Source organism: Monomorium pharaonis, chromosome 2 (assembly GCF_013373865.1).
Source record: "Monomorium pharaonis isolate MP-MQ-018 chromosome 2, ASM1337386v2, whole genome shotgun sequence".
NCBI lineage: Eukaryota > Metazoa > Arthropoda > Insecta > Hymenoptera > Formicidae > Monomorium > Monomorium pharaonis.
In genome coordinates this window covers 29528470-29556467 of record NC_050468.1, presented here as the reverse complement: position 1 = coordinate 29556467, position 27998 = coordinate 29528470, and the positions used below count along the sequence as shown (strand labels likewise).

The following is a 27998-nucleotide window of genomic DNA, read 5'->3' as shown; positions in this document are numbered from 1 at the left end:
TTCCCGGATGATCAAAGTCCACACTGAAGAAGGAGTTTGATAATAATAAAATATAATCAAGCCTATTGATAAGTCACGCAATTTTGTAAGTGAAGTAATTTCAATTAAATGTTTAATCAATACAAATGTTTAATAATATTTTATTTATAATAAAAACCGTTTGTTGACTGTTTAACCGATTATTATTAATATTATATAGTTACTAAATATTCCTAAATATTTGATTATATTACCAAACATTTAATTGAAATTATTTCACCGAGACTTGATTATTATTACCAAGATCTTTTTTCTTCAGTGACAATTATGCAATCGTATCTTTCGAGTGTGATTTCGCAAAAAGAAAGAAAGCAAATGAAATTGAAAGGGATGCAAACGAAGGACAAGGCAGATTATCGAACAATTGACCACCCCTGTCGCACGCTCGATACATGGGTTCGCCACGTGAACACGCCTCGAACGATCTTCTTTGACGTATTTTCTTCGTTTTGTTTACACATCGATCATCATTGCTGCCGCTACAATGATACGACGGCGGCGGCGACAACGTCGACGACGCATAATGAGTACGCACAGACTTTACGTAATGGCGATAATACGATATCCTGCGAATCTCCGGCGATACCGCGGCTCCCCCGTCGTCTCGCTCCATCCTAAATCCCCCCCAAATATGCAACTGTAAACGCGTAACATGTCCGAGTTTATCTGTCCGAGGATCAAATATACTAACGAATTATGATAATTGTAAAGTTATCTGTGAAAGGATGATAGAGCAGTTTTATTTCCTACGTAAAACGTTAAACTCAAGTGCGCACTTTAATATTGGATATGAGAAAGAAAATTTTAGTCTTTCTGATTTTAGTTACGTGCGTATGTTAAGTGCGCAGTCAGTATGGATAATACACGTGATTTAAAAGATTATTTCAAAAAAAATTTTATCACGATACAAAAACAGTTTATAGAATTATTTACATCGCAAAAAATTAACTTTAAATTCGCAACAAAGAAACATAAATCATGTAAAATATACTCTAATTCTTTTCCATCAGGACAAATTATTATATATTTTTTACATACTAAAAATATATCCTAAAATCAAGAAAACGTTGACACTTATTTAAAATGTTTACATATGAGAAAAAAAACAAGAGAAACAGTTCAAGAACAATTAAGAGAGTTATCGATCGGAGTAAATTTTTTTCTTATTATTTTTGCTGAATTTTTTTCTTTCTCGTCTTTTCAGATTAAGATTATGAGTTCCGAGCCGTGGACCTTGCCTCCCAAGCAAGGTCTGTATGACCCTACCCTGGAAAAAGAGGCTTGCGGCGTTGGTTTTATCGTCGCCATTGACGGAAAGAGGTCGCACAAGGTGAGTCAATTTTAAGCTTCGTCTGTCTTTTACCTGTAAAGTTCAAAGAACGACCCGCGTCTCTCTCCAGTGACGCGCGTTTGATCTTTGCGATCTATTATGTACGTTCATATACTGCGTTATATTCACATTAATCATAGTACGAGTAAAAAAGTAAAGATAAGACAAACAGCTAAATGCGGAAAATAGTAATATGATATGGCATATTAATGATATTTCTAAGAGACAAATGTAAAGAAAAAAGAATTGATAATAAAAAGTTTAGAATAATTACATTGCTATATCCTAAAGTTTGAAAAAAGAAGTTAAAGGTTAACATAGCATTGAATTAAGATTCCGAAACACATAGAATTGCGCGCAATGTGAAAGATAAGCGCCGCTTAAAATGCAGAATAACGATTAGTTAAACGGAACGTAAACTGATGAAATATCCAAGTGAGAAAGAAAAAAATAAATTTTTTCCACTTCAGAGTAGAAACAATTCATTAATACACAGTTTTGCGATTTTTCATTTATTACGCGATAAGATAAGGATTGAAGCAATTTTCTCATATTTATGGGAACAATTATCTGCGAATTTCAGATCGTTCAAGATGCTCAGACATTGTCGGCGCGAATGAATCATAGGGGGGCATGCGCCTGTGATAACGACACTGGTGACGGTGCTGGTGTGCTTTGCGCAATACCGCACGATTACTATGCCAATGAAATTCGGTAAGAGAACCCCAGAATCCTATACTTGTTAACGAATCAATTTCTGAACCTTTACAACTTCTAATACACTCGTGAGATGTCCGATTTAATCCAAGCCGAGTTAAGACACTCAATTAAAAATTTAATTTTAATTAACTTCAAACTTAAATTACACAGATCATAATGTCGTCATAGAAGTCAGAGAATTACGTTTCATATCAGTGCCGTTTTTTTATATCACTTCGCATTTTTTATGCAAAATTTTGAAATTGAATATATTCAAAGTTGAAAACATCTTATAAATAATTGATTGCAATCACGAACACACACACACAAAGATAATTAGATAATTTTTATAATTTATAAATCGTTCATAAATTATATAAAATCTTTCATTTTGCAAGTGTTTGGTTTCTCGATTGCGTAAAAGTTCTTTCAGATTTTTACGGAAGTTCCTCTAAATCAACAAAAACTTGGTTCTCGAAATTTTATGTCACATATCCATTACTTCTTGAACATTCATATATTAGACTCTTAATTTCACAATTTCTCCTTGGCATAGTTCTAAAAATCTTTCGTCACAGATCTTTGTTTTGTCAGATCTCTGAGTCTACAGATTCTTAGTTTTTCTCAATTCACAAATCCTTGTACTGGTTTTGACGAATCGTAGAAACTACAGTTCGTTAATTCTACTGTTGATCATACTAGTGAATTAATTAATTAAATTATTTTTCGTATTACAGCCAACAACAAAATATCGAATTGCCCGAGTTCGGACGGTACGCAACCGGTATCTTATTCCTCGATAAGAATACCCATAAGCAAGCAGAAACTGCATTTGAGAAGCTAGCTAAGGATTGCAATTTGAGAGTACGATATTATTATCATTATTCATCGATCGATTTCAATTACCGCTTAGATTACCGCGTTGCTTTGTGTATACGCTGTGAACAGTTGGCATATTCCCGAAATCGTATGATTCGTAGGTACTGTGCTGGCGTGATGTTCCCACCGATAGCACCCAGATTGGCCGAGTGGCAAGGAAGTGCGAACCGTATATGCGTCAAGTATTCGTTACCGGCGAGCAAGATGCGGAAACGCTTAAACGACAGGTAATTTGCTTAGGCCCGGTTGTTCCAACTTCTTGATAAATTTATCTATTAGGTAAACATACGTCTATCTTCATTTTGTTTCTTATATAAATAAAGACAGACACATATTTACCTGATAGATAAGTTTACCAAGAAGTTGGAACAATCGACCCTTAATCCCTAAGGTCGAGTTGTGTCTAAAGTCAATTAGTTCTGATCACATGTTTACCCCTCTAATTTCTAGTTTTATTACTAAGGTCGAAAGTAATTTATTTTCTACTATTGTTACTGAACTATATATATTAATTAATAATTAATATTTTCATACGTGGTCTTCGGAGCCTAATTAATCCTTGGAAGACTCCCCAAGGATTAATTATTAATGAATCAAAAGTTGCGGCCGCTATATCGTGCTTCGAGTTAAATGACTTGGCATTAAACAACTTTGCCAATTTATAAAATTAGAACTCGGATTCGTCGCAGATAGCCACGATTTTCAAGGTTAAAACGCACGCGGGCCCTTCGTTTGATCGATCACGAATTGCATGTTCTTACATTTCGATTATATATTCCATATGTTTAGATTTTCGTGCTGAGAAAGAGATCGTCGCATACAATCCCGCGACCGGAATTACGATATTACATTTGCTCGTTGTCGTTGAAGACGATCGTCTACAAAGGTCAGCTCACCGCTGATCAGTTATGGCAGTATTTCACGGATTTGAAGGTGAGTTCAAGTTATTTCCGTACTGTCTTCTTTTTCTTCAGAAAAATATCGCTCTGGATCTTACGTAAACAGCATTATGCGTACCGTCGTGAAGACAGTAATGTAATACCATATAATTTTTTTTTCTTTTATATCAGTCTCCGAAATTCGAGACCTATCTGGCACTGGTACATACACGGTTTTCCACAAACACTTTTCCGAGTTGGGAAAGAGCACATCCTTTGCGGTAAGATACTGAATAAAAATCTCAATTAAGATGCTAGATAAATATTTTAGATATAAGTAATCATTTCCGAATAGCTAAGTAATTTCTTTTAATGATTAGTTGGGGACGAAATATTTGTATTTATTTAATGTCATTGCTTCTCATAACCATAATATGAATAAAAAAAGCTTTCTGCCTTTGATCGTATAATTATATAATTTAATTATGTTGCTTGAAAAGTATATGAGTTGTTACATTTTTTTTATTAAAAAAAATCGAAAGAGAAAACCAATAGAATGAAGTTTAAAAGTAGGAGGGATTATTCAATTTTTTTCAAATCTTCCTACGTTATGAAATTAGAATGTTTATTATCCTACAAAATTATCCTATAAATGACCAAAAGATAAAAATTCCAATTTAAGCTTAAAGATATATTTAAAATTGGTTGTTTTGTAGACAACATTGCAAAAACACTCAATCTTATTCTCTCACAATTCCAGTTCCTCATTACAGTGGCAAATAAAGTTCTATTGTAATTTCATAATCGTAGTTTCCGCAGGAGACGTAGTTTCAAAACCGTAAATAGCGATCGTTGCAAATAACGTGTGGCGTTTGTCTATAGCTTGCTTGCTCACAACGGCGAAATTAATACTCTGCGCGGCAATGTAAACTTCATGAAGGCGCGAGAGGGTGTGATGAGCAGCCAAATATATGGCAATCAGCTGAAGCAGCTATACCCGGTCGTAGAACCGAATCTCTCTGACTCTGGGTCCGCGGACTGCGTGCTCGAGTTCCTGGTGATGGCAGGACAACGCTCTTTGCCCGAGGTAAATTCACGTAACGAAATTCACTAGAAAACCCGCTCTTATTGATTATTAAAATACATAAAATACATTGTTATAAATCCTTGATTTCATAGAAAATTAATTTTACGAATTTCTACAAATTATTGTTCTTGAAGATACTTTTATTTTTACGAATTAATTTCACAGATTTCACAGACACTCTAGGAATTCTTCTTGATATCTTTTGTTTTATAATCCTTGCCCTTTGATTTCGCAGAATCCTCAGTTTTTTTAAGACTGCTCTTCCTAAATACCCCTTAATTTTTCTTTTCTAAAAACGTTCGCCTTCGCTTCTAAAAATCTGAGATAGCACTGATGACTTTGAACACGCAGAATCTGTATGACTAAATACTCTTTAGCCCAATTGCTCGGGTTGCCGCGTACCTCGCGAGCAACATGAGTCCTTAGTTTTGCAGTTTCTCGATTTCAAGAAAGACTCGATCCTCGAACAAACACTTGAAACGTCATTACTGAATCTAGGCCGTCATGACGATGGTACCAGAGGCCTGGCAGAACGACTTGACGATGGCCACTGAAAAGCGAGACTTCTACCATTGGGCGGCGTGCGCCATGGAACCCTGGGACGGACCGGCACTTCTGACCTTCACCGACGGCCGCTATGTCGGCGCTATCCTGGACAGGTAGAAATTTTCTATCTCTCGCTACGTCTTGTTTATCACACGTTTTTACGTAGGCTCCATCTCCCTCTCGTTCGTGCTGTCTGGTAACCTTTGCCACATTGTATGTGTCCATAGACCCATGAGTTTGCGACTCCTCGGATCGAAAGTGATTCGCGATTATGCGAATTCTTGGATCTTTGGCTCCATTGATTTTCGACACTTTGAATTCAATCGCGTTGACGTCGCACATGTCGCATTTTATGATTCAAAATGTTTTTATATTAAATGAATTCCTTCTTAATATTATCGTTCTTAATATTTCTTTTAAGAACAAGGAAAAATTATTACCAAATATTGTTAACGTAAGATACATTCGTTAGTTTAAAAAATTCTAAAATTTATAAACTTAGAAAGTATCAAATTAAAATAAAATTAATGCGGCGATAAATTCTTATCTGTCGATGTGTCCATAAAATGTGGAAGATAAATGTGTGTTAATTTGCTATTGCATAAGATTTTTGAAAAACATTAGAAAGAATTCACGTCTAAATCTACTACTGGAAGCTGGACAGGTAAGTAAATGAATTCTTTGCATTAAAATAGTTCCATGCAATAGCAAATTAATATCATAAATATCATCATAAATATTTGTCATGTAATAGAAAAATATAAAATCTGAAATAACTGTTATCTAAAGATTAAAAAAATAAAATGTTTTAAAACAATAAAAATAAAATCATTGACAGCTAAGAATAAACATCAATTAAATTAAGAAGTAATAGTCACGCGATTTAATTAATTCTTTGCTGCATCTGCGCAATAATATATTTTCTTATTTTTTTAATTTATCATTATATATTATCTATTTTATAATATTATTCATATAAATTGGTACGAAAGTATTTCCTTGTTATGTCCATCATTGGAAAATACTTTAAAGTACAGTTTAAAAATAAATATAGGAAGGGAGGTAAAGATGCAAAGAATTGAATTGAAGTGGAATTCAAAGTGTTGAAAGGATCCTATTGAAAGAGAAACGAGCCGAACGAAAGGACCCTGCGGTGTCGTTTGTTAGGGGAGCCGCGAAGAAAGAATGCTAGGCTACGTGGGCGTATTGCCTACGCTTTGCAAGATGCATTCTGCAGGATTAACGGTGCTCACAAAATATAAGAGAACGGTGCACACGTAGAGAAATACTCGGGTACAGGTAAACATGGATTTTTAAGGCAGAGGGAAGTCGCGCAATCGAACGAGGAATAGATAAAAACATCCTTTACTCCAAATAATTTCAATTTTATACTACTACACATAAAGATTACGTGGAATAAAACGTACAACAAAAATATTCTCCCAAGAAAAAATTTTTGTAGGAAAAATTTTTGACAAAATTTCTGTAGAAAAATTATTAAGGAAAACTATTTAATCGAGACGTTATGTTATTTTTACATAAGTAGGAAAGTCAATAAACAGCAATCGTAAAAAAGAAAATTGATATAACAGTACTCACTAATTAACTGCTCTAAAGTATTTTAGAATTGAAAGTAATATTAGAGATCAAAATTTTTTTTAATTTGAAAATGATATTTATTTATCGTAAATAGAAAACGAGTTATTTTCTTAAATATTTTAGTGCCCTTATTGTACTTGGCAATTAAGCAAATTTCTGTTTTAATAATAATACTTTATTTTTATACTTTTCTCTATTTTATTAGTTTTAATTATAAATATATTTTGTTATATTTATTATAGCCACTCATTTTCAATTACTTTTATTTCAACATTTATCTACAATTTGATAATAAAATAATCGCTTTAGTTACCTTCAATGCCTATAATAAACTTGCACAACTATGTAAAAAAATTACTATAAAATATGAATACTAATTATCCATAATAAAAGTGATCTCTTAAAAGTAAAAAAGACAAAAATCTCACGCAAAAGCTTATAGAAACAAATACTTTAAAAGAATGTCACGCGACTTCCCTTTGCCCTGCCTTGCTCTGTACAGCCGAAGCGAGAATCGATGTTTACGATTTACTAAGTGTCCATCGTTGTCCCAACGTGCTGCTAACGCAGGTAAATAGGGCCTAGACCAAGAGACTGAGAGAAAGAGAGAGAGAGAGCGAGAGAAAGAAAGATGATATAGAGAGCGAAAGAAAGAGTATAACGCGAGTAAGCCAGCAGGAAGGCAGGCAAGCGAACAAACGAACGAACAGCAATGTAGTTCACTCAGCTGATACCTAGCGCGAGACACAGAGGTGGTGTGAAATACAAAAGACTTTTTTGAATTTTTGTTTGGCAGAAACGGCCTGCGCCCGTCGCGCTTCTACGTCACTAAGGATAACATGATGGTGATGGCGTCCGAAGTGGGCGTCTATGATACTCCGCCCAGCAATGTAGTCCTGAAGGTAAACGAAGGAAATATGCGCATCCCAAGCACCAGCCGATTCCACGGGAGTGTCTCTCACTCTGTCTGAGGCGGAGACAGCTAGCTCGCAGTGATTTATGATTTACCGACGAATCATACCCCCCGTATGCTCAATCTTTTCCCCCCAGCCCCCTATTCTCTCATATCCGCGCCTATTCTCTACAATTCTCCCCCATATACAGCAATTTCAGCTAGTGGAAGAGCAACCAAGGAGATTCTCGCGTCCCTACCCGGAGAAGTTGGACCCTTTTCCATGGCCAAGGATCTCTCTACGTGGAAGCGATGAAAGAGTCTGCTCGCATTACAATTGTACAAAAACAATGCTTGCGCGTTTAACCACGCGATAAACCGCCTTGGATTTTTAATATCGCTTGAAAGTTTCACTGTCCGAGAGCAAACTTCGTCGAGATTGAACCTTTTTTTTTTTTGGATGTTTTCGAGAATACTCCCCGACAGAGTGATTCTCATGTCAGCGAAACTCTCGAGCGCATATCTAGCTTCGATAACGCGGCTTCTTGCCACCATTCTTGACGGTTCACATTTGTCTCGTCGACTAATTATTGTTGTGTCACAAAACAACCCGCTTTGTTGATCTCCCGCTGATTTCTTATTTGAGGAGGAGGAAAAGAAGGCGGCACCGCGGTAAAACTCTCTTTATTAAAGGATCGAAAAAGTCGAGATTCTCGCGACATTAAAATATTAAGGACTGAAAAAAAATTGAGATAACTTGTTGATTCCACGAGATAATGGTTTTTTCAGATTTACGGCTTGATAATTGCATGCTTATACGCAAATTTTGAGTTCCAGAGGTCTTTGGTTATACAAATCGTTGATCATGTACGTCCTTGGTTACATATATTGCGTCCTCGGCCAGGTTCTTAAATCTATGGGCGTCTTCGTTCTGGGATGCAAGCACCACCATGCGATTTGTTTATTACACAAATCACTTTTTTTATCACCGTATTTCATCTATGTCTAACAAATACATTATTCATTACATTTTAGTATCTCTGTCGGAAGCAACAAGCTTATCGTCTCCATCGGGTCCTATCTAATAAGTACCATGCTTTGTCTCATATGATCCATCAAAATATGCTATCGAAATTAATGTATATGATAAACGGAGTTCTACCATGCGGGCAGGAATAAAGCAATTTACATTTTAACGCTCGTCGAATGGTTTTGTGCGAATTCTCAGATATTGCCGAAACAATGTAATGTACTGGCACTCTGCCTTTACACTAGCCGATGATCATCAATGTCAGCGCCATTGAGACGATCATCACTGACTTCATCCAGGAGATTCGATAATCCTCAAATGTATATTTTATGCGTACATTTTCTTTCTATTCTACTAATAAAGCTATAGAAATATCACATTCGAGGATTAAAGAGAAATGGATAATGATACCGAATGAAAGTCGGTAAGGGCAGACTGTCATCGATCGATCCGCAATATCTACTCCGCTGTATTAGTATACATGTATAATAGCTAATCACATATATCGTATTTTATTTATTTTTTGCTCATGTATCATGTATGATGTATAATTTGTCATCTAGGGACTAGGTTTGTATAGAGCTGTAGGACCGTCATCCAGTGCTGTCATATGAATGTCGATCACCGACGTGTCGAACCCGTTCTATGGCGATTATTGGTGTACTCTTTTATTTGCAGAGTCGCTTGAAACCTGGCCGGATGCTTCTCGTTGACACCGAAGAGAAAAGGATCATACAGGATGTCGAGCTGAAGTTGCAGATCGCTCGAAGCAGGCCTCATTCCAAGTGGCTCAAAGAACAGGTAGTTAAATGTGCTTTTTCACAACTAACATTAATTCGCCATCAATTGTTACACTATCGTGATTAAATTTTACTCTGTGAAAATAAGACTAAATTTTTTCTATAAACAAAATTTGTGCTTGAAATAAAAGTGAAAAGACATTCATTTTCTAATTTTTCATGAGCATTTCTATTATAAATGCGTTTTTTATCATTATAAGGTACTATATATATATATATATATATATATATATATATAAAACTTATGAATCATACGTAAGTTATTATTTAATTGTTAATATGTATATGTATATAACTTATATTTTATACATAAGTTACATTATAATTAACGTGCTTATATTAAAAATAATATCGCATATTATGCTTAGAAATCAACTCGAAAATCAAGTAATTTTCACTTTTCTTCTCATCGTACATATCACTTAATACTCTTAATTAGCGCATTTTTAAATCGAGTATCAATGTTATGTTTTTGTGAAATATTTAACACAATAATTCTATTGATTGTAATAAAAATTACAATAACATAATCACGTTAAAATTTATGTCGAAACTGTTGCAAGAAAACATTTCTAACACATTTCTGACTAACTTTTTTGCACTGCTGTACATGCTGTTACCGTCGCATATGCAGAGGGTGAGTCGTAACCATCATTTTGAATATGTTGATTTCTTTCAATATGGTGTAGGTGAAGGTAGCAATATATTATAAAAGAATTTTACTAATTATAGTATGTATAGTAGGTAATAATATAGTAGAAAAAAATATCGTGAATGAGTAAGTAAAAGCATCCATGAAAAAAATCTCGCATAATTTGCATGGAGATTTATTGCATCTATTAACTTCACCGTTTCGTATTTTGCTTGCTAACTAACTTATTAACTAACTTGCTAATCAATTACCAACAAAACTCTCAGTTTGATTCTTGCTTGTGCTCGATCATGGAAAGCATATATTCAATTGCGAATCCTACTCTTTTTTTTTTGCAACGTCCGTAACTATAGTTGGGAGATAGTAGTTGATTAGTAGTTGGGAGATACTCTTTCAAAAACGCAGATTACCATGGAGGAAATGCGTGCTGCACATGTTCCCAACGGCAATGCAGAGGATGTAATCAAGAACGGTCTATCTGCCGAGACAGCAAAAAAGAACGCTATCAATGACGCAAACGAGATTTCGGCTGTGAATAAAGTTTGGAGTGGCGATAAACGGCTCTCTCTTTACGGTTACACTCTGGAGACAATCAATTTACTGCTTCTGCCCATGGTGCAAACCAAGTATGTACATTATATTTCACATGTCTAATATTTCTTATATACACTGAGAAAAATAAGCTGTTAATTGGACTAAATTTTTCAAATTAATTTGTTTAATTGAAATATTTATGTACTTTAGTCAAATATATAAAGATTTGATTTAAAATTCAAATATTTTATGCATTTAAGTTAAATGAATAAATACTTGAACTAAAGAAATTTAATCGAGTTAAAAAATTTAGTCAAATTAACAATTTTTTCTCAGTGTAATAACGAACAGGTAGAAATATTAAATTCGCGTAAATTCAAAAAATTACTTATTATAAAGTTATATAACGTATTATTATTAAACTTATTTCAATATAATTTCTGGTATTATTTACAATCAAAATATCTTTCTTTTTTATAGAGTCAAGATTTGAATCGTATAATTGTGTCCCCTTATTTTAATACTATTATTTAATACATATGTTTGCAAATAATGAATATTTTAATCGCATCTCAATAAATATTAATATGAACAACGAAAATTTTCTTTCAGGAAAGAAGCGTTAGGATCTATGGGCAACGATGCTCCTCTGGCGTGTTTGTCGGAATTCCAGCCATTGTTATACGATTATTTCAAACAATTATTCGCACAAGTACGTAAATTTGACTATCGTAATTTGACTATCGTTAACCTAATATAACAGAATATGATAAAATATGACAAAAAAAATAAAAATAAAATAATAAAAATTAACTTAACAATTAAGTACGATGCAACATATTTGATATGTGCGTTAACAAGTCTTTCGATTATGATTTCTATCTAGGTAACGAATCCACCGATTGATCCGTTCCGTGAAAAGATCGTAATGTCGATGCTCTGCCCGATCGGGCCCGAGAGTAATATTCTGGAACCGAACGAATTGCAAGTACATCGTCTATTCTTGCCGCAACCGATATTATCTCTGAACGATCTTGAAATTCTCAAACACACGACCCATCGTAATTGGAGAACAAAGGTGATTGATATCACTTACCCTGTTGAAGACGGGCCTGGCGGTCTATTGAAGACGCTGAATCGCGTTCATGATGAAGCTAATGCAGCCGCTAGGAACGGTTATCAGCTGCTCGTGCTGTCCGATCGACAGGGTGGTCCAACAAGGTGAGTCCAACCTGTAAAAAGAATATCGATATATTCTAAATTAATTTTGAAAGAAAAAGGACTAAAGTTTATTTGTTGATTTCAGGGTTCCGGTAAGCAGCCTATTGGCTCTAGGTGCTGTCCATCATCATTTGATCGAAGAGAGACAGCGGATGAAGGTTGGTCTCATACTTGAGACCGCCGAGGCTCGAGAGGTGCATCACATTTGCGTGCTACTTGGTTACGGAGCGGACGCCATATGTCCTTACTTAGTATTCGAGATGGCAAAAAATCTGAGAGCGGATCATGTTTTCGATGAAACCGTTACCGACGATGTTATTTTTAAGGTAAGCCTTACAAAACGAAAATTATTATTTGGAAATGTTAATGATACATCTTTTTATTTGAATATGAAAGATATAAATAAAATTATACACATAATCACTTGAATTCTGTAGAATTACGCAGATGCTATGGAACGAGGAATCGCGAAAGTGATGGCCAAGATGGGAATCTCGACCTTACAATCCTACAAAGGAGCACAAATATTTGAAGCAGTTGGATTGGCCGACGAGGTTATCGATAAATGCTTCAAGGTATGTTATAGCCTGAGATAGTAAGAGTTTTTGAAGAAAGATATATTCATATATTTATTATTAAAAGTAATTTTTAATAAATAAATAATATATATAATAAATATATATATTTAACAAATATATTTCATTTTTTAAGTTTTTATAATCATGAAATAAGAATAAATTATAAATTTATTTTTCGAAAAAATTTATTTCAAAAAATATTATTTCGTTCTTCAGGTGCAAATGATTAATAATTTGGATCCAATTGATGATTATTTAATGATTCGAACTTTTTTAATGATGCATTTTACCAAATATTTTATTTATTTTGCTACTCGGTAAACAATATTTTGTTAATCGCAAATCATATTCAAATTTTTTCAGGGCACTCACTCTCGTATTGGTGGCGTAACATTTGATATTTTGGGGAAAGAAGCGTTCGAACGACATCAAATAACATATTGGGACAAACCGATGGATATACTGGTCATTCGCAATCCAGGAATTTATCATTGGCGATCTGGTGGCGAAAAACATATCAATGATCCAGCTAGTATCGCTAGTTTGCAGGTAACAAAAACATTTCCGGACATAATATCTACAAAATTAAAACATAAATAATTATTATATGAAAAACGTAAAAAGTACAAAGTTTTATTCTGAAAAAAAATACATAAAATGTAGTTTTTTTACAATCTTCTTTCTTTCATCAGGATTATGTTGTCTCCAAGAACAACTCTGCTTACGAAAATTATCGCAAGACCACGATGGAAATGGTGAAAAGTTGCACTCTGCGCGGCCAACTCGAATTAAATAAATCGCGCGATCCAATTCCCATTACGGATGTTGAATCTGCGTCGGAAATTGTGAAACGCTTCGCGACCGGCGCGATGAGTTTCGGCAGCATCTCCTTAGAAGCTCATTCTACCCTGGCAATTGCCATGAATCGCATTGGCGGCAAATCGAACACTGGCGAAGGCGGTGAAAACGCAGATAGGTAAATAAAAAAGAAAAAATAATAAAGAATTTAACGATTTAAAAGTTTAAGAATTCTATAATTATTGTGACTGTCTCGACTAATTGTCATAAATGATATTAATTGAATCTGTAAACAACTGTTTATCATTATCAACAGATATCTGAACCAGGATCCAGAGTTTAGCAAGCGTTCGTCTATTAAGCAGGTAGCGAGTGGTCGCTTTGGTGTCACTGCCAGTTACCTAGCGAACGCAGACGACTTGCAGATCAAAATGGCGCAAGGCGCGAAACCTGGTGAGGGTGGTGAGCTTCCCGGTTATAAGGTCACCGCGGAGATTGCTGCTACCAGGCACTCGGTACCCGGGGTTGGTTTGATCTCGCCACCACCGCATCACGACATCTATTCGATTGAGGATCTGGCCGAGCTGATCTACGATCTCAAGTGTGCCAATCCAAATGCCCGCATTTCTGTCAAACTCGTATCGGAGGTCGGAGTGGGCGTCGTTGCCGCCGGCGTTGCCAAGGGTAAGGCCGAACATGTGGTGATATCCGGCCACGATGGCGGGACCGGCGCCAGCAGTTGGACAGGCATCAAATCCGCCGGATTGCCCTGGGAGTTGGGTATTGCCGAAACACATCAAGTACTGACCCTGAACAATCTAAGGTCGCGCATGATTGTCCAAGCAGACGGCCAACTGCGTACGGGTTTCGATATTGTGGTGGCTGCGCTGCTCGGCGCGGACGAGTTTGGCTTCAGTACTGCTCCGTTAATTGCAATGGGCTGCACAATGATGAGAAAGTGCCATTTAAACACCTGTCCAGTAGGCATTGCCACGCAAGATCCAGTGTTGCGAAAGAAATTTGAGGGCAAGCCAGAACATGTGGTCAATTTCTTCTTCGCATTAGCTGAAGAGGTAAAAATTACAATTTTTCAATTATCATTCATGATATTTTTTGTTTACTGAATTTTTCTGTTTACATATTATTCTTTTTTATTTTGTCATTTTTCATATTTTTATTTATACTTTTTAATATTGATAATCGAAATTATTGAGAGAGACGCAATTAATAGAATGTTATTTAAATTGGATTTTTAAATTAGAATTAATAAACTTGAATATAATACAATATAATTTAATTTTTGAAAATACAAAGTATTATTTTAACGTATCATATTGGATTTATTATTTATCTTGTTTTTACAGGTACGTTCGCATATGGCAAACTTGGGCATCCGCAAGTTCCAGGATCTAATCGGGCGCACAGACCTTCTCAAAGTACGTGACGACATCTCTGTTGAGAAAGCCAAAACCTTGAATCTCAGTAACATTCTGCGAAATGCGCTGGACTTAAGGCCGGGCGTAAATATTAAAGGCGGCTCCGTAAAGCAAGATTTCCAACTGGAGAACAGACTCGACAATAAACTAATTGAGTTGGTTCAGCCTGTTATAAACGGAGTACACAATCGAGTCGATATCGAAATGGAGATCAACAATGAATGCCGAGCATTCGGATCAACGCTGAGTTATTATGTAGCCAAGTAAGTATATCATTATTCCTAAATTCTTCATGCAGAACAAAATTAGCAAAGCAAAGCAAAATGTTATTTAGAATTTTTTAGAAAGAATTTCCGTTCAGAATTATTCAATTATTTCCTAGATCTCTATTGTGCTTTCTAGGGAATGATCCAGTCGGAATCCATTCCTAACAGTTTCTTAATTTACACCTACGCATAAATATACGTATAATTTTTATCTTACTCAACTTTTTTTTATTCTTATCTATCTTGCAATTGCTTCACAGACGATTTGGAGAAGATGGATTACCCGAGAATAGCATTAATATCAGGATGCGAGGCTCCGCGGGTCAAAGTTTCTGCGCTTTCATATCGAAGGGTATTCATGTCACCCTTGAAGGCGATGCTAACGATTACGTCGGCAAAGTAAGCACGAGTTTTTTTAAACTTCTAAATTTTCGATACATAATTTAAACGCAATTTTATCATATTGATCTTTTTAAGTTGTATTTATATTTTTATAGTGAAAAGATTGGAATATTGAAGACTCTTTTAACTTCAATTTTAATACTTTCTTGCTCAGAAGATAAATAAATAATTTTATTTGAAGGGTCTGTGTGGAGGTGAAATTGTCATATATCCGCCAAAGGACTCCGAGTTCAATTCGGAGGCAAATGTGATTGTCGGAAATGTCTGTCTTTACGGAGCTACTTCTGGAAAGGCCTACTTCCGCGGCATCGCTGCCGAGAGATTCAGCGTGCGTAACAGTGGAGCGATTGTAGTGGTGGAAGGTGTGGGTGATCACGGTTGTGAATATATGACCGGCGGTTGCGCCGTAATCCTGGGTCTTACTGGCAGGAATTTCGCGGCTGGAATGTCCGGTGGAATTGCATACGTCTTGGATGTCGATGGTTCCTTTAAGAGCAAGTGCAATCCCGAAATGGTGGAATTGTTGCCACTCAACAAGCCAGAAGAAATCGCCTATGTGAAACAACTATTGGAGGAATTCATCGAAAAGACCGGTTCGCTGATTGCGCAAGACTTACTCGCAACGTGGCCGGAACCGACCACAAGATTCGTCAAGGTGTTCCCTTACGAGTATCAGCGAGCTCTCAAACAGATGGAGGAAACGAAGCAACAAACGTCTAACGTGGTTAATGGCAATGCGCAGATAACGAATGGTACGATTAAAGATATAGAGGATTCTATAGAAGATGCCGATATGGCACAACGAAAGTTGGACAAAATCAAAGGCTTCATGAAATACTCGAGGCAGAAGGCCGTGTACAAGCCAGTCGAAAAGCGTGTACAAAACTGGGATGAGATATACGACTTCCAGGGTGTTAGGAAGACTCTACGAGTGCAAGCGGCGAGATGCATGGAGTGTGGTGTTCCGTTCTGTCAAAGCAGTCACGGTTGCCCGTTGGGCAACATCATTCCTAAGTGGAACGATCTCGTATTCCACCAAAACTGGAAAGAGGCCTTGAATCAATTGTTGCAAACTAATAATTTCCCTGGTAAGTCAATTCACGAGAATATTTCATTATAAATTCTTCTCAATTTGTGATGATAAATTCATTTCTCTTCCATTCATTCATACAAATTTGACTTAATTTTTTACATATAATAATATTTTACATATAAATTTCTTTTTTATATACATAATAATTTTCTATTGCATTTATTATTATTTTTTTTTTAACGGGAGTAATAAACTGATCACGTTTCTCTGTCAATTTTTTTCAATTTAATCTTATTTCTTTGTACTCTCATTTTTTTAAATCAACTATGTGGATAATTGTCTAATTCTTTAAAATTAAATAATCTAGAGTTTACTGGAAGAGTCTGCCCCGCTCCTTGCGAGGGTGCATGCGTCCTAGGAATCTCCGAACCACCGGTAACAATCAAAAATATTGAATGTGCCATAATCGATCACGCGTTTGAGCAAGGTTGGATTGTGCCTCATGCGCCGACCCGTAGAACCGGACGGTTAGTAGCTGTAATCGGATCCGGTCCAGCGGGTTTGGCCGCTGCTCATCAACTGAATAAAGCAGGTCATACAGTGACCGTATTCGAAAGAAATGACAGAATTGGCGGATTGCTGCAATATGGCATACCAACTATGAAGCTGTCCAAACAGGTTGTACAAAGAAGAGTCTCTTTACTCGCCGCAGAAGGAATCATCTTTAGAACGAACATCGATGTAGGCAAGGATATTACAATGCAGGTAGGCGAACGCATTTAATGTGAATTTTTTAACTTTATGTATACTATATAGAAAAAATTTTTAATACTTTAGTAGTATCTATATACAATTTTTCCGAAATTGCGAATCAAAGTATCATAGCAAAGAAGTTCTAAAAAAATTAAATAAAATAGTTCAGTATCTGTAGTTTTTTATTTCAAGTAATAATTTTTCAGATTACCTGTTAAGCGGTTATCATTATTACCAGAGAGGAACCTGAGAGCGGCCTTTTTCGTGCGACCGCTATTTGACTAGCATCAGCGCCAAACGTGGATGTAAAATTCGTTCTACATTAATCGCAGTCGCCAGTTGCAATTTGCAACACCCAATGACTGTCAAGCTTTAACTAGAAACTAAGCGCTTATTGGATGTCGCAAGTCGCAACTGGCTGCTTGCGATTAATGTAAAACGGGCTTTACATCCACGTTTGGCACTGATGCTAGTCAAACATCAGTCGCACGAAAAAGGCCGCAGTGGCCACTCTCAGGTTCCTCTCTGTTACTACTAATACTCGCGCGACTCAGGAACATGTGACTGCCTAAATAGTTTGTGACTGACCAGCTTTAAATCTCTGTAAATCAAAAATTTATTCGAAATAAAAATTTACAACTTTTACTTTTTCGAAGATTTTCTTACTATAATATTTTGATTTGCAAATTTTGGAACACTCTGTATTAACTATATCTACATATGACAAAAATAAAATTATTTTCTGTTTATATATTCTATATATTTCTATTTATACACTCTAATAGATTAATTTATTACTTGCGCGGTGATACTTATTTCTAAAATATTCCTTGTTTGTATATTTATTTATATATTGATTCTTACTCACGCGTATGTATATTATTGCAGGAACTTCAAGAACAGTACGACGCGATATTGTTGTGTACAGGCGCGACATGGCCGCGAGACTTACCGATTCCCGGTCGACAGCTGGAGGGAATTCACTTTGCCGTGAGCTTCTTAGAGCACTGGCAGAAGAAACAGATGGGTAACGCAGCACCCCTAGATATGCGACTGATAGCTAAGAACAAGGATGTTGTCATCATAGGAGGCGGCGATACCGGATGCGATTGTATAGCAACTTCACTGCGTCAGGGCGCGAAGACAATTACGACCTTCGAAATTTTGCCCGAACCGCCAGCCCAACGGGGCAAGGATAATCCATGGCCTCAATTCCCGCGAGTGTTCAAGGTTGACTACGGTCATGAAGAAGTATCTCTGAAATTCGGCCGAGATCCGCGTAGATATAGTACATTGAGCAAGGAATTCTTGGACGACGGAAATGGTCACGTGTGTGGCATCAAAACGGTAACCGTGGATTGGCGAAAGGATGAAAATGGTCGATGGAAGATGGAAGAGGTTCCAAATTCGGAGAAAGTATACAAGTGCGACCTGGTATTACTCGCCATGGGCTTCCTCGGACCTGAGAAATACATTGCCACGGAAGTAAACACCGAAATGGATGAGAGAGGAAACTACAAAACTCCAGCTGGGAAATATTGTACAAGTATACCCAAAATATATGCGGCAGGCGGTTAGTATATAACATTATAACGATCTGAAAAGATTCTGTTTCTTTCATCGAGTTTATATCTTCAGTTTTACCAAAAAACAAATTGCTCAGATCTTGCATCTACTGCAAGAAAAATTTATGTTGATCATAATTCTTTAAAAGTTTATGATATTATTTGCTTTTAATATATAGAAACTATGTTTTTTTTATTTAACTTACAACAACTTACGACTTTTTTTCCTTATCATACAAACTGTTTGATTACAAAATGTGTTGCAAATTAAAACAAATAATATTAAGTTTTTATATTAATTATCGAAATTTATTTAAGTATGAATTACAAAGCATAAATATAATATGCTTATTATTAAATATATATATTTGTATAATAGATTGCAGACGTGGACAGTCTCTTGTAGTATGGGCGATCGCAGAAGGTAGATTGGCCGCGAAAGAAGTTGATTTGGCCTTAATGGGCGAAACTGGCCTTCCGGGAAGCGGTGGTGTCATAATCGGCGTTAGCGCTTAAGGACCTTCACGATGGATGTTGGTCTTCCAATTAAAACAGGAAAAAATCCACCATGTATGCGTACTGGGAAGAAAGAGATAGTCGCATCGACTATCAGGAGGCAAGAGAAGAGTTGAAGATTCAAGAATGCGAGCTGCAGGATCCGAGGATTCGAAAGCTTCATGAATCTAAGAAGGGACAAGCCTAGAAGATATAAGAGCCTTGTAGAATTCAGAAATTCAAGAGTCCGAAGGATATAAAAGCATTCGCAAAAATTCGCGGATTAAACTTCCAGCAATCTAATGAGTTAATAGCTCCTAGGATGTGGAAATCAAAGAATTTTCCTAGGACTGAATTCCTAGGACTCGAAAATTTAAAGAATTAAACATCTAAAAATTTTGAGAACCTTAAAGATCAGGAAATTCGTATATCCGAATTTTATAACAACTAAGAAATAAGTCTTAGGGTTCAGAGTTTGAATGTTTGAGAATCTAACAACGAGGACATTAGAAACAGCAAGTTCCAGCTTCCATAGATATAAAAATTGAAAACTTTTAAGAATTAAAGATTTCAAAATATTAAGAGATAAAAGATTATACGTAACTAAAAATTGCAAGATTTTAAGAATACTGTCAAGAAGTTTGAAAAATTAAGTATTTCAAAATGCAGAAATTTTATCCAAGATAAAAAGATATTATTTATAAAATTTTTTTAATTACACCTAATTTATATAATAAAAATCTAATAATTTTATGATTTGCAGATATAACAGTTGTAAAATCGAAAAATTTAACATCGATCTCAATTGGAAAATAAGAAATCTAAAAAATTTTAGAATTACAGATTTAAAAATAAAAAAATCTGCTCTATTTAATGCTACGACAAATTCGTAACTAGAAATTCGAGGAATTAAAAAGCTTCATTCAAATATTCGCAGGTCCAAGCGATTAGAAGCATTCGAGGTCTTAAGAATCGAAAGATTCTTTTCAGACCTCGATCTCAGGATGTGATAATCAAGTGAGAAACGAGAAACGAAGTACGATCATTTTTGTGGCGTGAATCTCTCCGTATCAGAGTAACGAAAAATAAATGTAATTTCTCCGTAACGTAGTGGAATCGTCTAAGTATCTCGTTCGTCCAATTAGAATTAAACATACGCGAGAGAATTAGAACTTTGAGTATAGAGAAAGATACCGAAACGAGCTGGTAGCAGGATCTACATAACTCCGACGGATTTATATTAGGTGGTACACTTTACCAATCCTAAAATATTCTTTTTAATATGCAACTGCAAATCTATTATTTTTAAAAATAAAGAGATGTTTCAGTAAAGTATTATTTATAAAGTACCTATACGAAATTTCTAACGTTTTTTTAGCTTTTCGGAGCAAATATTTAAAAGAATATTAAGAAATATTCTCAATTATCATGCAGTTTAGGTACTATTATAAATTTATTTCTTTATAGGACAAAACATTTAATTGCAACTATTAACGAAGTTTATCTGTAAGTACAAAAAGTATTCGTATATCGCCATTTTTCCTCTGTACGTATTAATTAGCGATTAAGAATGTAAACATGAATAGATCATAAAGCGTTATGCAATAAAATAATATTCATGCATTATATCATCTTTGTTTCTTTGAATCTCATTCTATTAGTCAATAGTAGATAGGTTCAACATCTAAAAAAATATAGATGTTACATATAGATGTAAAATATTTAGATATTAACATTATGTTATGTACTGATCCACCGTATATTAAACTACAATCGAAAACGTATATCTAACGTAACGTTTATTACTTAATTAGCATTATTAGCAGTACAATAAAAATATTTTTACAATTAAAGATATGTGATATTTCTTCGGTAGATTTTATATTATTTCATTATTATTAGATATTGAATATTCATCAAAAAGTCCGAAAATTATGAACTTAACGGGACAGTTTGATTTTTATAATAGTTTTATTTAAAAACTGCATTATTGCTTAAGGACTAAAGATACAAACAATAAAAGTTTGTGTACAGATTTGTTTCTTCTTTTTTTTTAATGTGTGATAAACAATTAATTGCAAAATAATGGCATACGAATACTTTTATGGTACACTTATTTTTTGTTCACTTTCAACATATGATTACTAGTATTTTTAGTGTTCTTGGATATTTGCCTAGATTGCCTAGCTACTATTACGGATCTGCTTATATTATCAATGAGAAAAGTTAGAAGAAGCGCATTGCCGAAAGACCATGCTATAGCGTAAATAATAAGAGGACTATGTAGCACTTGTATTATATGTCGTTCACTGCAATTCCATAATAATTCTGCCAATTAATTCACGCAGTCGAATTTTTGCAAGTGAATAAGAAACGATTGTTTAACCCCTTAACCGTATATCTATAATTGTGGTTAAACATAAACTTGATCATAAATTGATTGCTTTTGAACTTTGTTAATGAAATAATCATGGCAATGACTTAAAACAAATTATAATTTTGCAAACATAAATTCACAAAAACGAAAAGAGAAAAAATGAAAACAAAGAATGTTTAATTCTCTGCAAAAATATATGCAAAAGATGAATATTCAAATAGAAACAGTATTCGAAATTTATTGTACGAATTTACTGTAATTAATTATATAATTGTGTAAAGAAGATCCAATTATTTTTAATTAAATATTGAACCGAATAATATCATGTATGTTAGTTTTAATTTAAATACAGTTATTGCAAATAATAAATTTATATATATAATATTGAAAATAGAATAAAATAAAATCACAATATCGGTTAAAGGGTTAATATCAAATAACTTAACTAAGTGTCTTTAATGCTTTCACGAGCTAAACAATTCTATTAAATTGCCTTTATATAAAATTAAATTTTACTCTTACGTGCGTTCTTCAAGAAGAAAGCATTAATGCTTCTCTAATCACGTTTCCAATTTTTAAAGAAAATCTGCAGCTAGGCCTTAAATTAGAAATTTACCGCTGAAAGATAATTTATTATCAATAAAAAGGAATTAACGTTTCGTATTTAGACACGATTTATTTCTAACGCAGTTTACCTTTTTATTGATAGCCATGTAAATTTCAATACATACAATATCTTGAGACAATAAATATATATTGAACGTTACAAGCAACATTGTCTTTGATCTTTTGTGAGCAATTTTCTAGCCCACTTTATACGATTATATGATAATAATATTTTACTGTGTATAATGGATAACTTATGGCAACAGACTTATATCAAGTCAATCAAAATTTACTTTAATGGTTAATTAATTTAGTTATATTAATTCTCTTATTCGATATTTTTTATAAGAATTGTTTTTGTTTATGATTCTCAACGCAAAATAAATTATCGTAAATAAAGAACGTACCTATATGTATATATGTATATGTGTATATATATATATATATATATATATATATATATATATATATATGTATATATATATATGCCTCTCGCGAATTTTTTATTGTCAGTAAGAAATAAAATCCCTATTTAAGTCGATCTTTCAAAACGTCGCTCATTTACTAAAAAAGAGTATATAACGAATGTATTCTCGACTTAAAAATTCCGCTAGGGTTAGAATTGTTCCTAGAAAGTAAAACGAAAGAAGAAATGCCAAGGAATTTACGACGCAACAACAAATCGACGAATTCATTGCCCACATCACGCTCCTCCGAAATTACTGGAAAATTTTTACCTCCTTCCTCTGAAATTCCGATAGCGAAATGGCAGGAGATAATGAAAGATGAGCACGTCAAAGATATCGTTGACTTTATCCGCGAGGAAATTGTTCAATCGGCAGCGGACGCGATTTCCAAGAATTATTTTCAAAAAGCGGTCTACGGATTTGTTGTCGATTGCGCGTACGAGGCTTGGTTGCGCGCGTTTCAGGTAATTTGCGAAAATCCAAGTAACACGCAATGATTACGTTGAAATTGTCATGAATTTTCATTAACATGACATCATCTCGATAATGACATCTTATCGGGACAATCAAGTTATTTGGGAAATGTCAAAGAATGATGCATTATGTCATTAGTCTATATCCTATAATTTAGAACAAATTAAAAAAATCTTTTTAAATTCCCGAATTATGAAATAAATTATTGTTTTATCTTATCTTTTTCTAAAAATATTCTTGAGAATTAAAAAAAAAATTTTTATGTACATTTAATATTTTCAGCCCTTTGTTAGAAGCAAAAAATTCTCTTTCACTTTGAATTAATTTATTAATTAAATTAACACAGAAATGTTAAAAAGTGAATGCTTTTATAATAATTTGTGAATGTTTATAATGATTTATAATTTGGAAGTTGATTATTCAATTTTTAATTTTCTTGTTTTACGTAATGGTTACCTTTACAAAGAATATTTTTTGCAATAATCTTAAAATATTTTCATTATTTAGTTAAAATAAACTTCTGCGAAAACTTCTGAAATAAATATTACTTATTTCAAATATTTTATAAATTCATATTTTCGCAAATTTATTATAAATTCATCATAATCATCGAATTTACTCAAAACTTATTCTAAATTCTAATGCTTTAAACGCTCCAATTAAGAATATTACGTTAAAAATTCGATTTAAACAACTTTGTGAAAAAAATTAAATGTAGATTGTTAATTATTCATGCAAGTCACTCCTCACAAATTTTTAAATTCGTATTTCTTTAACGTATGTACCTGAAATTCCTCACAAAAACATTCCCACATATTCTTCAAAAATAGTTTAAAAAGTATTTTTAAAAATTAAATTGCCAATTATTTTAATACAAAAAATTAATTTTACCTCCACAATTCTATAATTCGATGTTATAATAATGCAGAACATATTTACACCAATCTTCCTGACGGCTGACGCCAGTCAGCGTATTACCACGTTTGTGATAAGCTCGTACTATGCGAAACAAATTTTTTAAAATATAAATTTTAAATGAGCCCCTCCTATTTGGTAGACCTACCTCACAATAACATCGATAATATTTATTGGTATTTCCATTTATGCACAGTGGGCGCATCTGGAATACGATAATCAGGGGATGTCGGACGGGTGTCCTGTCCCGGATGAGGCACCGCCGCTAATTCCTAGACCCCGGTTACGTCGAGGCGTCCCGACGGTGTACGGACGACTCGCGAAATTGATGGCCGCGGGTCGAAAGTCGACGGTCCGCGCGAAAAACGTGTCGCGCGGAAAGAGCGGGTCGGGTGTTCGTAATTAAAGTGATTACGCGACTTGATTGTGAAAAAGTCTACGATCCCAAATGGTGTTCTGCACGTGTACGTGTGTCTGTGTTCGTACGCGAAATAAAATTACTTTTTAAACCGACGAGATTTTCCTAAATTGTTAAAAATGTAAATAAATTTCAAGCAGCGAGAGAAAATCGCTCCTGCCTTTCGTGTAATTAGCGCGAAACCACCAATTGTAAATCGTCTAATGAGGCAAAAGTAATAAGAAAAGGTAACGGAAGCAAGAGCTCGACGAACCCAGAGTTGCTTAATGAAAGGCGCCAATTAAATCATAATTACATGGTAACGATCGGCTCTCGCTGCCGATGAATGACGAGTGATTATTACACACTCGTACACAAATACAGGTAAGGATTTTACTCACCGATGTGTACTTCGGCCGAAGTCCCTTCCGCTTCTTCGGATCGAATCTCGCGTCGAAAGCGCCTGGCACCGGAGGAAACACACTCGCTCGCACACGATTCACTGATTACATTCACACGGTGATCAACGCGTCCATCCGTCGACGCATCGCTCGGCACTCACGGCACTCGTTTGCACGGGCGTTTCACTTTAACAGGCCGAAACGCGCGAAATTACACGCGGATCCGTCGCGCGATCACAAACGAACGCGGCGCGAGGCGACATGGCGGACGCGCGACTGCGCACGCGCGCGCTCCGTTCCACGCAGCACCATCTATAACCTCCCTTTTGATTCCGGGTGTTGCGGGAGAAAATATCGAATTAAGTACTGAATTATCCTTACATCTCGGTAAACCGGACACATCACGGCGATTGCCGACACACGGCGATTCGACGAACGCTCGCGGCGCGCGGTTTACACGACTGCGGTTCGCCGAAACAAAAACGGAACGCGTGGATTTGCGCAGCGACCGAAAAGACGCCGCTGATACTCGACGACGCGCTCAAACTTGGCGGACGCACGTGCGCAGTCGCACCGTATATTGTTGGCCGCCGTGTCGCGAGAGCGATTATCGTCGCGACTCGTTGATTAACACGTCGCAATGGTCACCTGAGACTTCCAATTGGTATACGCGGCCGCACCCGCGGTCCTTCCCGATAGACGAAACGTGAAAAGCACAGAAGGATCGCGAATCGCGACTCTCGGTCCGCGCTGCGGCGGCGCCACGCAAACTCGTGGCTGCGCATGCGCGCGTCCCGAGCCGCGCGACCACCAAATTTGAAAATATCTGGATATATCCCGATTGATTTGCCAAGTATCTCGATTGTTTCCCACGGCAACGGTTATGGTTATCTCGTTTTGGCACTCGCAATGCATAAATTTACGATTTTCGAGGTAAAGTACGCAACGCTACAATTTCGAACGATTGTTACGCAGGAAATATGACGATCACTAGAGATACGCGATCTATTCGAATCGAATCGGGGCATGTATTATGGAACTTCGGAATAGATTTTAAACTAAATTATATAATTTCTTTTTAGAAAATATATAATAGAAATAATGAAATAATTAGAAAATAATTAATTCTAGGAAATAATTAAATCTCTAGGATAATATGTAAGAAGTTATTAAGTAATTCTTGTCGAAATCCAATCAAAAAATGTGTATTTTATGTTACGTGCCTAGGTAAAATAATTCAATTCGATTCGGATTTGAGTCTTGGTTCGAGTCTAATTTATTCGAAAATTTTGAATCTAAAGATTTTGAATATGACTCACGTGTATTGATAATTTTGTAAAATTATATTTAAAGCATCTTTGTATTGCATAATATTACTTTCCTTACATATATCAAAATCCTTTTTTATTATCTCTATATCAAAATTCAATGTAACAATAATTATGTTATTAATTAAAGATTGCGTTCCAATAACTTCATTTGATTTAATTCGATTTGGTTTAATTCTGAATCGTGTAAAAAAATAAAATTCGAATCGGTTTAGCATCGAGAAAACCTTGTTTCGCGCACCATGCAAACGTAATTTTATATAGAAAAAAATAACATTGACAGATTAAATTTTTTTATTTCTACTTTTATTTAGACTTGAAACAAAGATTAATAAAAGGTTAATAATAATGTCCTTATAAAAATGTAATACCGTGCGCATATTAAATTGGCCGGTAATTATTACTTATTTTGAATATTAAAAATACTAACAGCAGTAATTACATTTTTATAAGAGTGCAATTTTATAAGTTTTTGTAATTTCATAAAGACACAGAAATCAACTACATAAAAAAACACAAACAAATAGAACAAGAGCATAATTAATTACATCATTATCATCAAATCATTTTTGAAATAATTCTTAGCTTTCTCAAGTTTACATCAAATTTTTGAAATCTGTTGTTAAATATGAATATCTTCAGTTAATAACATAGCAAAAGTAGTATAATCATACATTTGCCTCTGGCAACACTGGTAGCTTTCTAAACCCAGATAGATTCATATCTCTACATTGGTACATTCAGCAGACAAAGCAGATCAGTGAGCGCTCAGTAATTCTTTATTATGATTAGTTTCTAGATTTAGATCCGTCGAAGAAACTAAAGGCAAGAACCAATTGTATTAAAGAATCACTGAGCGCTGACTTTGTTTTGTCTGCTAAATGTGTAACTACACGGAGAAAATTTTGTAGTAAAAATTAATAACAGTTATGGACTATAAAAAGAAATTTCCGAGAATTATACCATAAGTAGTGTAAATATTATGGTAATCTGATAAAAAACGTAGTAAAAATTTTCATCATTTCTTCCTTGGTCCGTGCTTACTATTTACCATAGTAATTTTTACTGTAAACTTTTCTCCGTGTATAAACAAAGAAAAATAAAATTAACAGCTACCAATTCCGCGGTTAGCTTCAAAATCTCTTTAAGATATAGAAAATAAATTTATTATTCTTATAATAATATGAATTACGCGTATAATATATTATATATTTTTTATCTTTCTACGCAACTAGAGAAGAGGGAACGCAGAGGAAATTATTTCTTTAAATTGACGTTGACAAACATCAACACCATTAATCAACCATAAGATCAAAACTTTAATCAATTCGATATCGATATCGAATCTTAGACGCCGTGATGTTGACATCGCGATGTTTTCGTTGTCGTGGATAACAGGTAAATATAGAACTCGTTCTCGCGTATATTTGTATGATGTAAATTCAATGAAAATACAAAGCTCTCGTAACCCCTGTTAACATTACGTACGTAATTAATTCATCGGTGACATAGAACAACCCA

The 27998-nt window shown here is 34.8% G+C and overlaps 2 protein-coding genes across 6 annotated transcripts in view; one reads left to right on the top strand and one right to left on the bottom strand.

Annotated features, from left to right (window-relative positions):
- LOC105838502 (protein retinal degeneration B) overlaps positions 1-12130 on the bottom strand; it is a 70282-nt gene extending 58152 nt beyond the window's left edge. Inside the window, exon 1 of the mRNA XM_036283257.1 lies at positions 12062-12130. The gene's annotated coding sequence lies outside the window, so the exon portion shown is untranslated. The remainder of the gene's footprint in view (positions 1-12061) is intronic.
- LOC105838501 (putative glutamate synthase [NADPH]) overlaps positions 1-22662 on the top strand; it is a 40462-nt gene extending 17800 nt beyond the window's left edge. For 2 of the 5 annotated variants that reach the window (XM_036283256.1, XM_012684100.3), the window contains exons 2-26: positions 1244-1369; positions 1953-2083; positions 2806-2932; positions 3049-3174; positions 3737-3880; positions 4018-4106; positions 4708-4912; positions 5411-5571; positions 7854-7959; positions 9658-9780; positions 10414-10416; positions 10837-11057; positions 11578-11677; positions 11852-12186; positions 12272-12512; positions 12624-12761; positions 13128-13313; positions 13457-13740; positions 13879-14635; positions 14927-15261; positions 15525-15663; positions 15848-16754; positions 17067-17464; positions 18341-19025; positions 19397-19533. In XM_036283256.1, coding sequence (XP_036139149.1) covers positions 1253-1369; positions 1953-2083; positions 2806-2932; positions 3049-3174; positions 3737-3880; positions 4018-4106; positions 4708-4912; positions 5411-5571; positions 7854-7959; positions 9658-9780; positions 10414-10416; positions 10837-11057; positions 11578-11677; positions 11852-12186; positions 12272-12512; positions 12624-12761; positions 13128-13313; positions 13457-13740; positions 13879-14635; positions 14927-15261; positions 15525-15663; positions 15848-16754; positions 17067-17464; positions 18341-19025; positions 19397-19533 — 6195 coding nt within the window. In that variant the 5' untranslated portion in view covers positions 1244-1252. Of the gene's footprint in view, positions 1-1243; positions 1370-1952; positions 2084-2805; positions 2933-3048; positions 3175-3736; positions 3881-4017; positions 4107-4707; positions 4913-5410; positions 5572-7853; positions 7960-9657; positions 9781-10413; positions 10417-10836; positions 11058-11577; positions 11678-11851; positions 12187-12271; positions 12513-12623; positions 12762-13127; positions 13314-13456; positions 13741-13878; positions 14636-14926; positions 15262-15524; positions 15664-15847; positions 16755-17066; positions 17465-18340; positions 19026-19396 lie in introns of those variants that run through there. The other 3 variants (XM_012684099.3, XM_012684102.3, XM_012684104.3) reach the window with 3 other exon arrangements.
- Positions 22663-27998: the final 5336 nt, after the last annotated feature.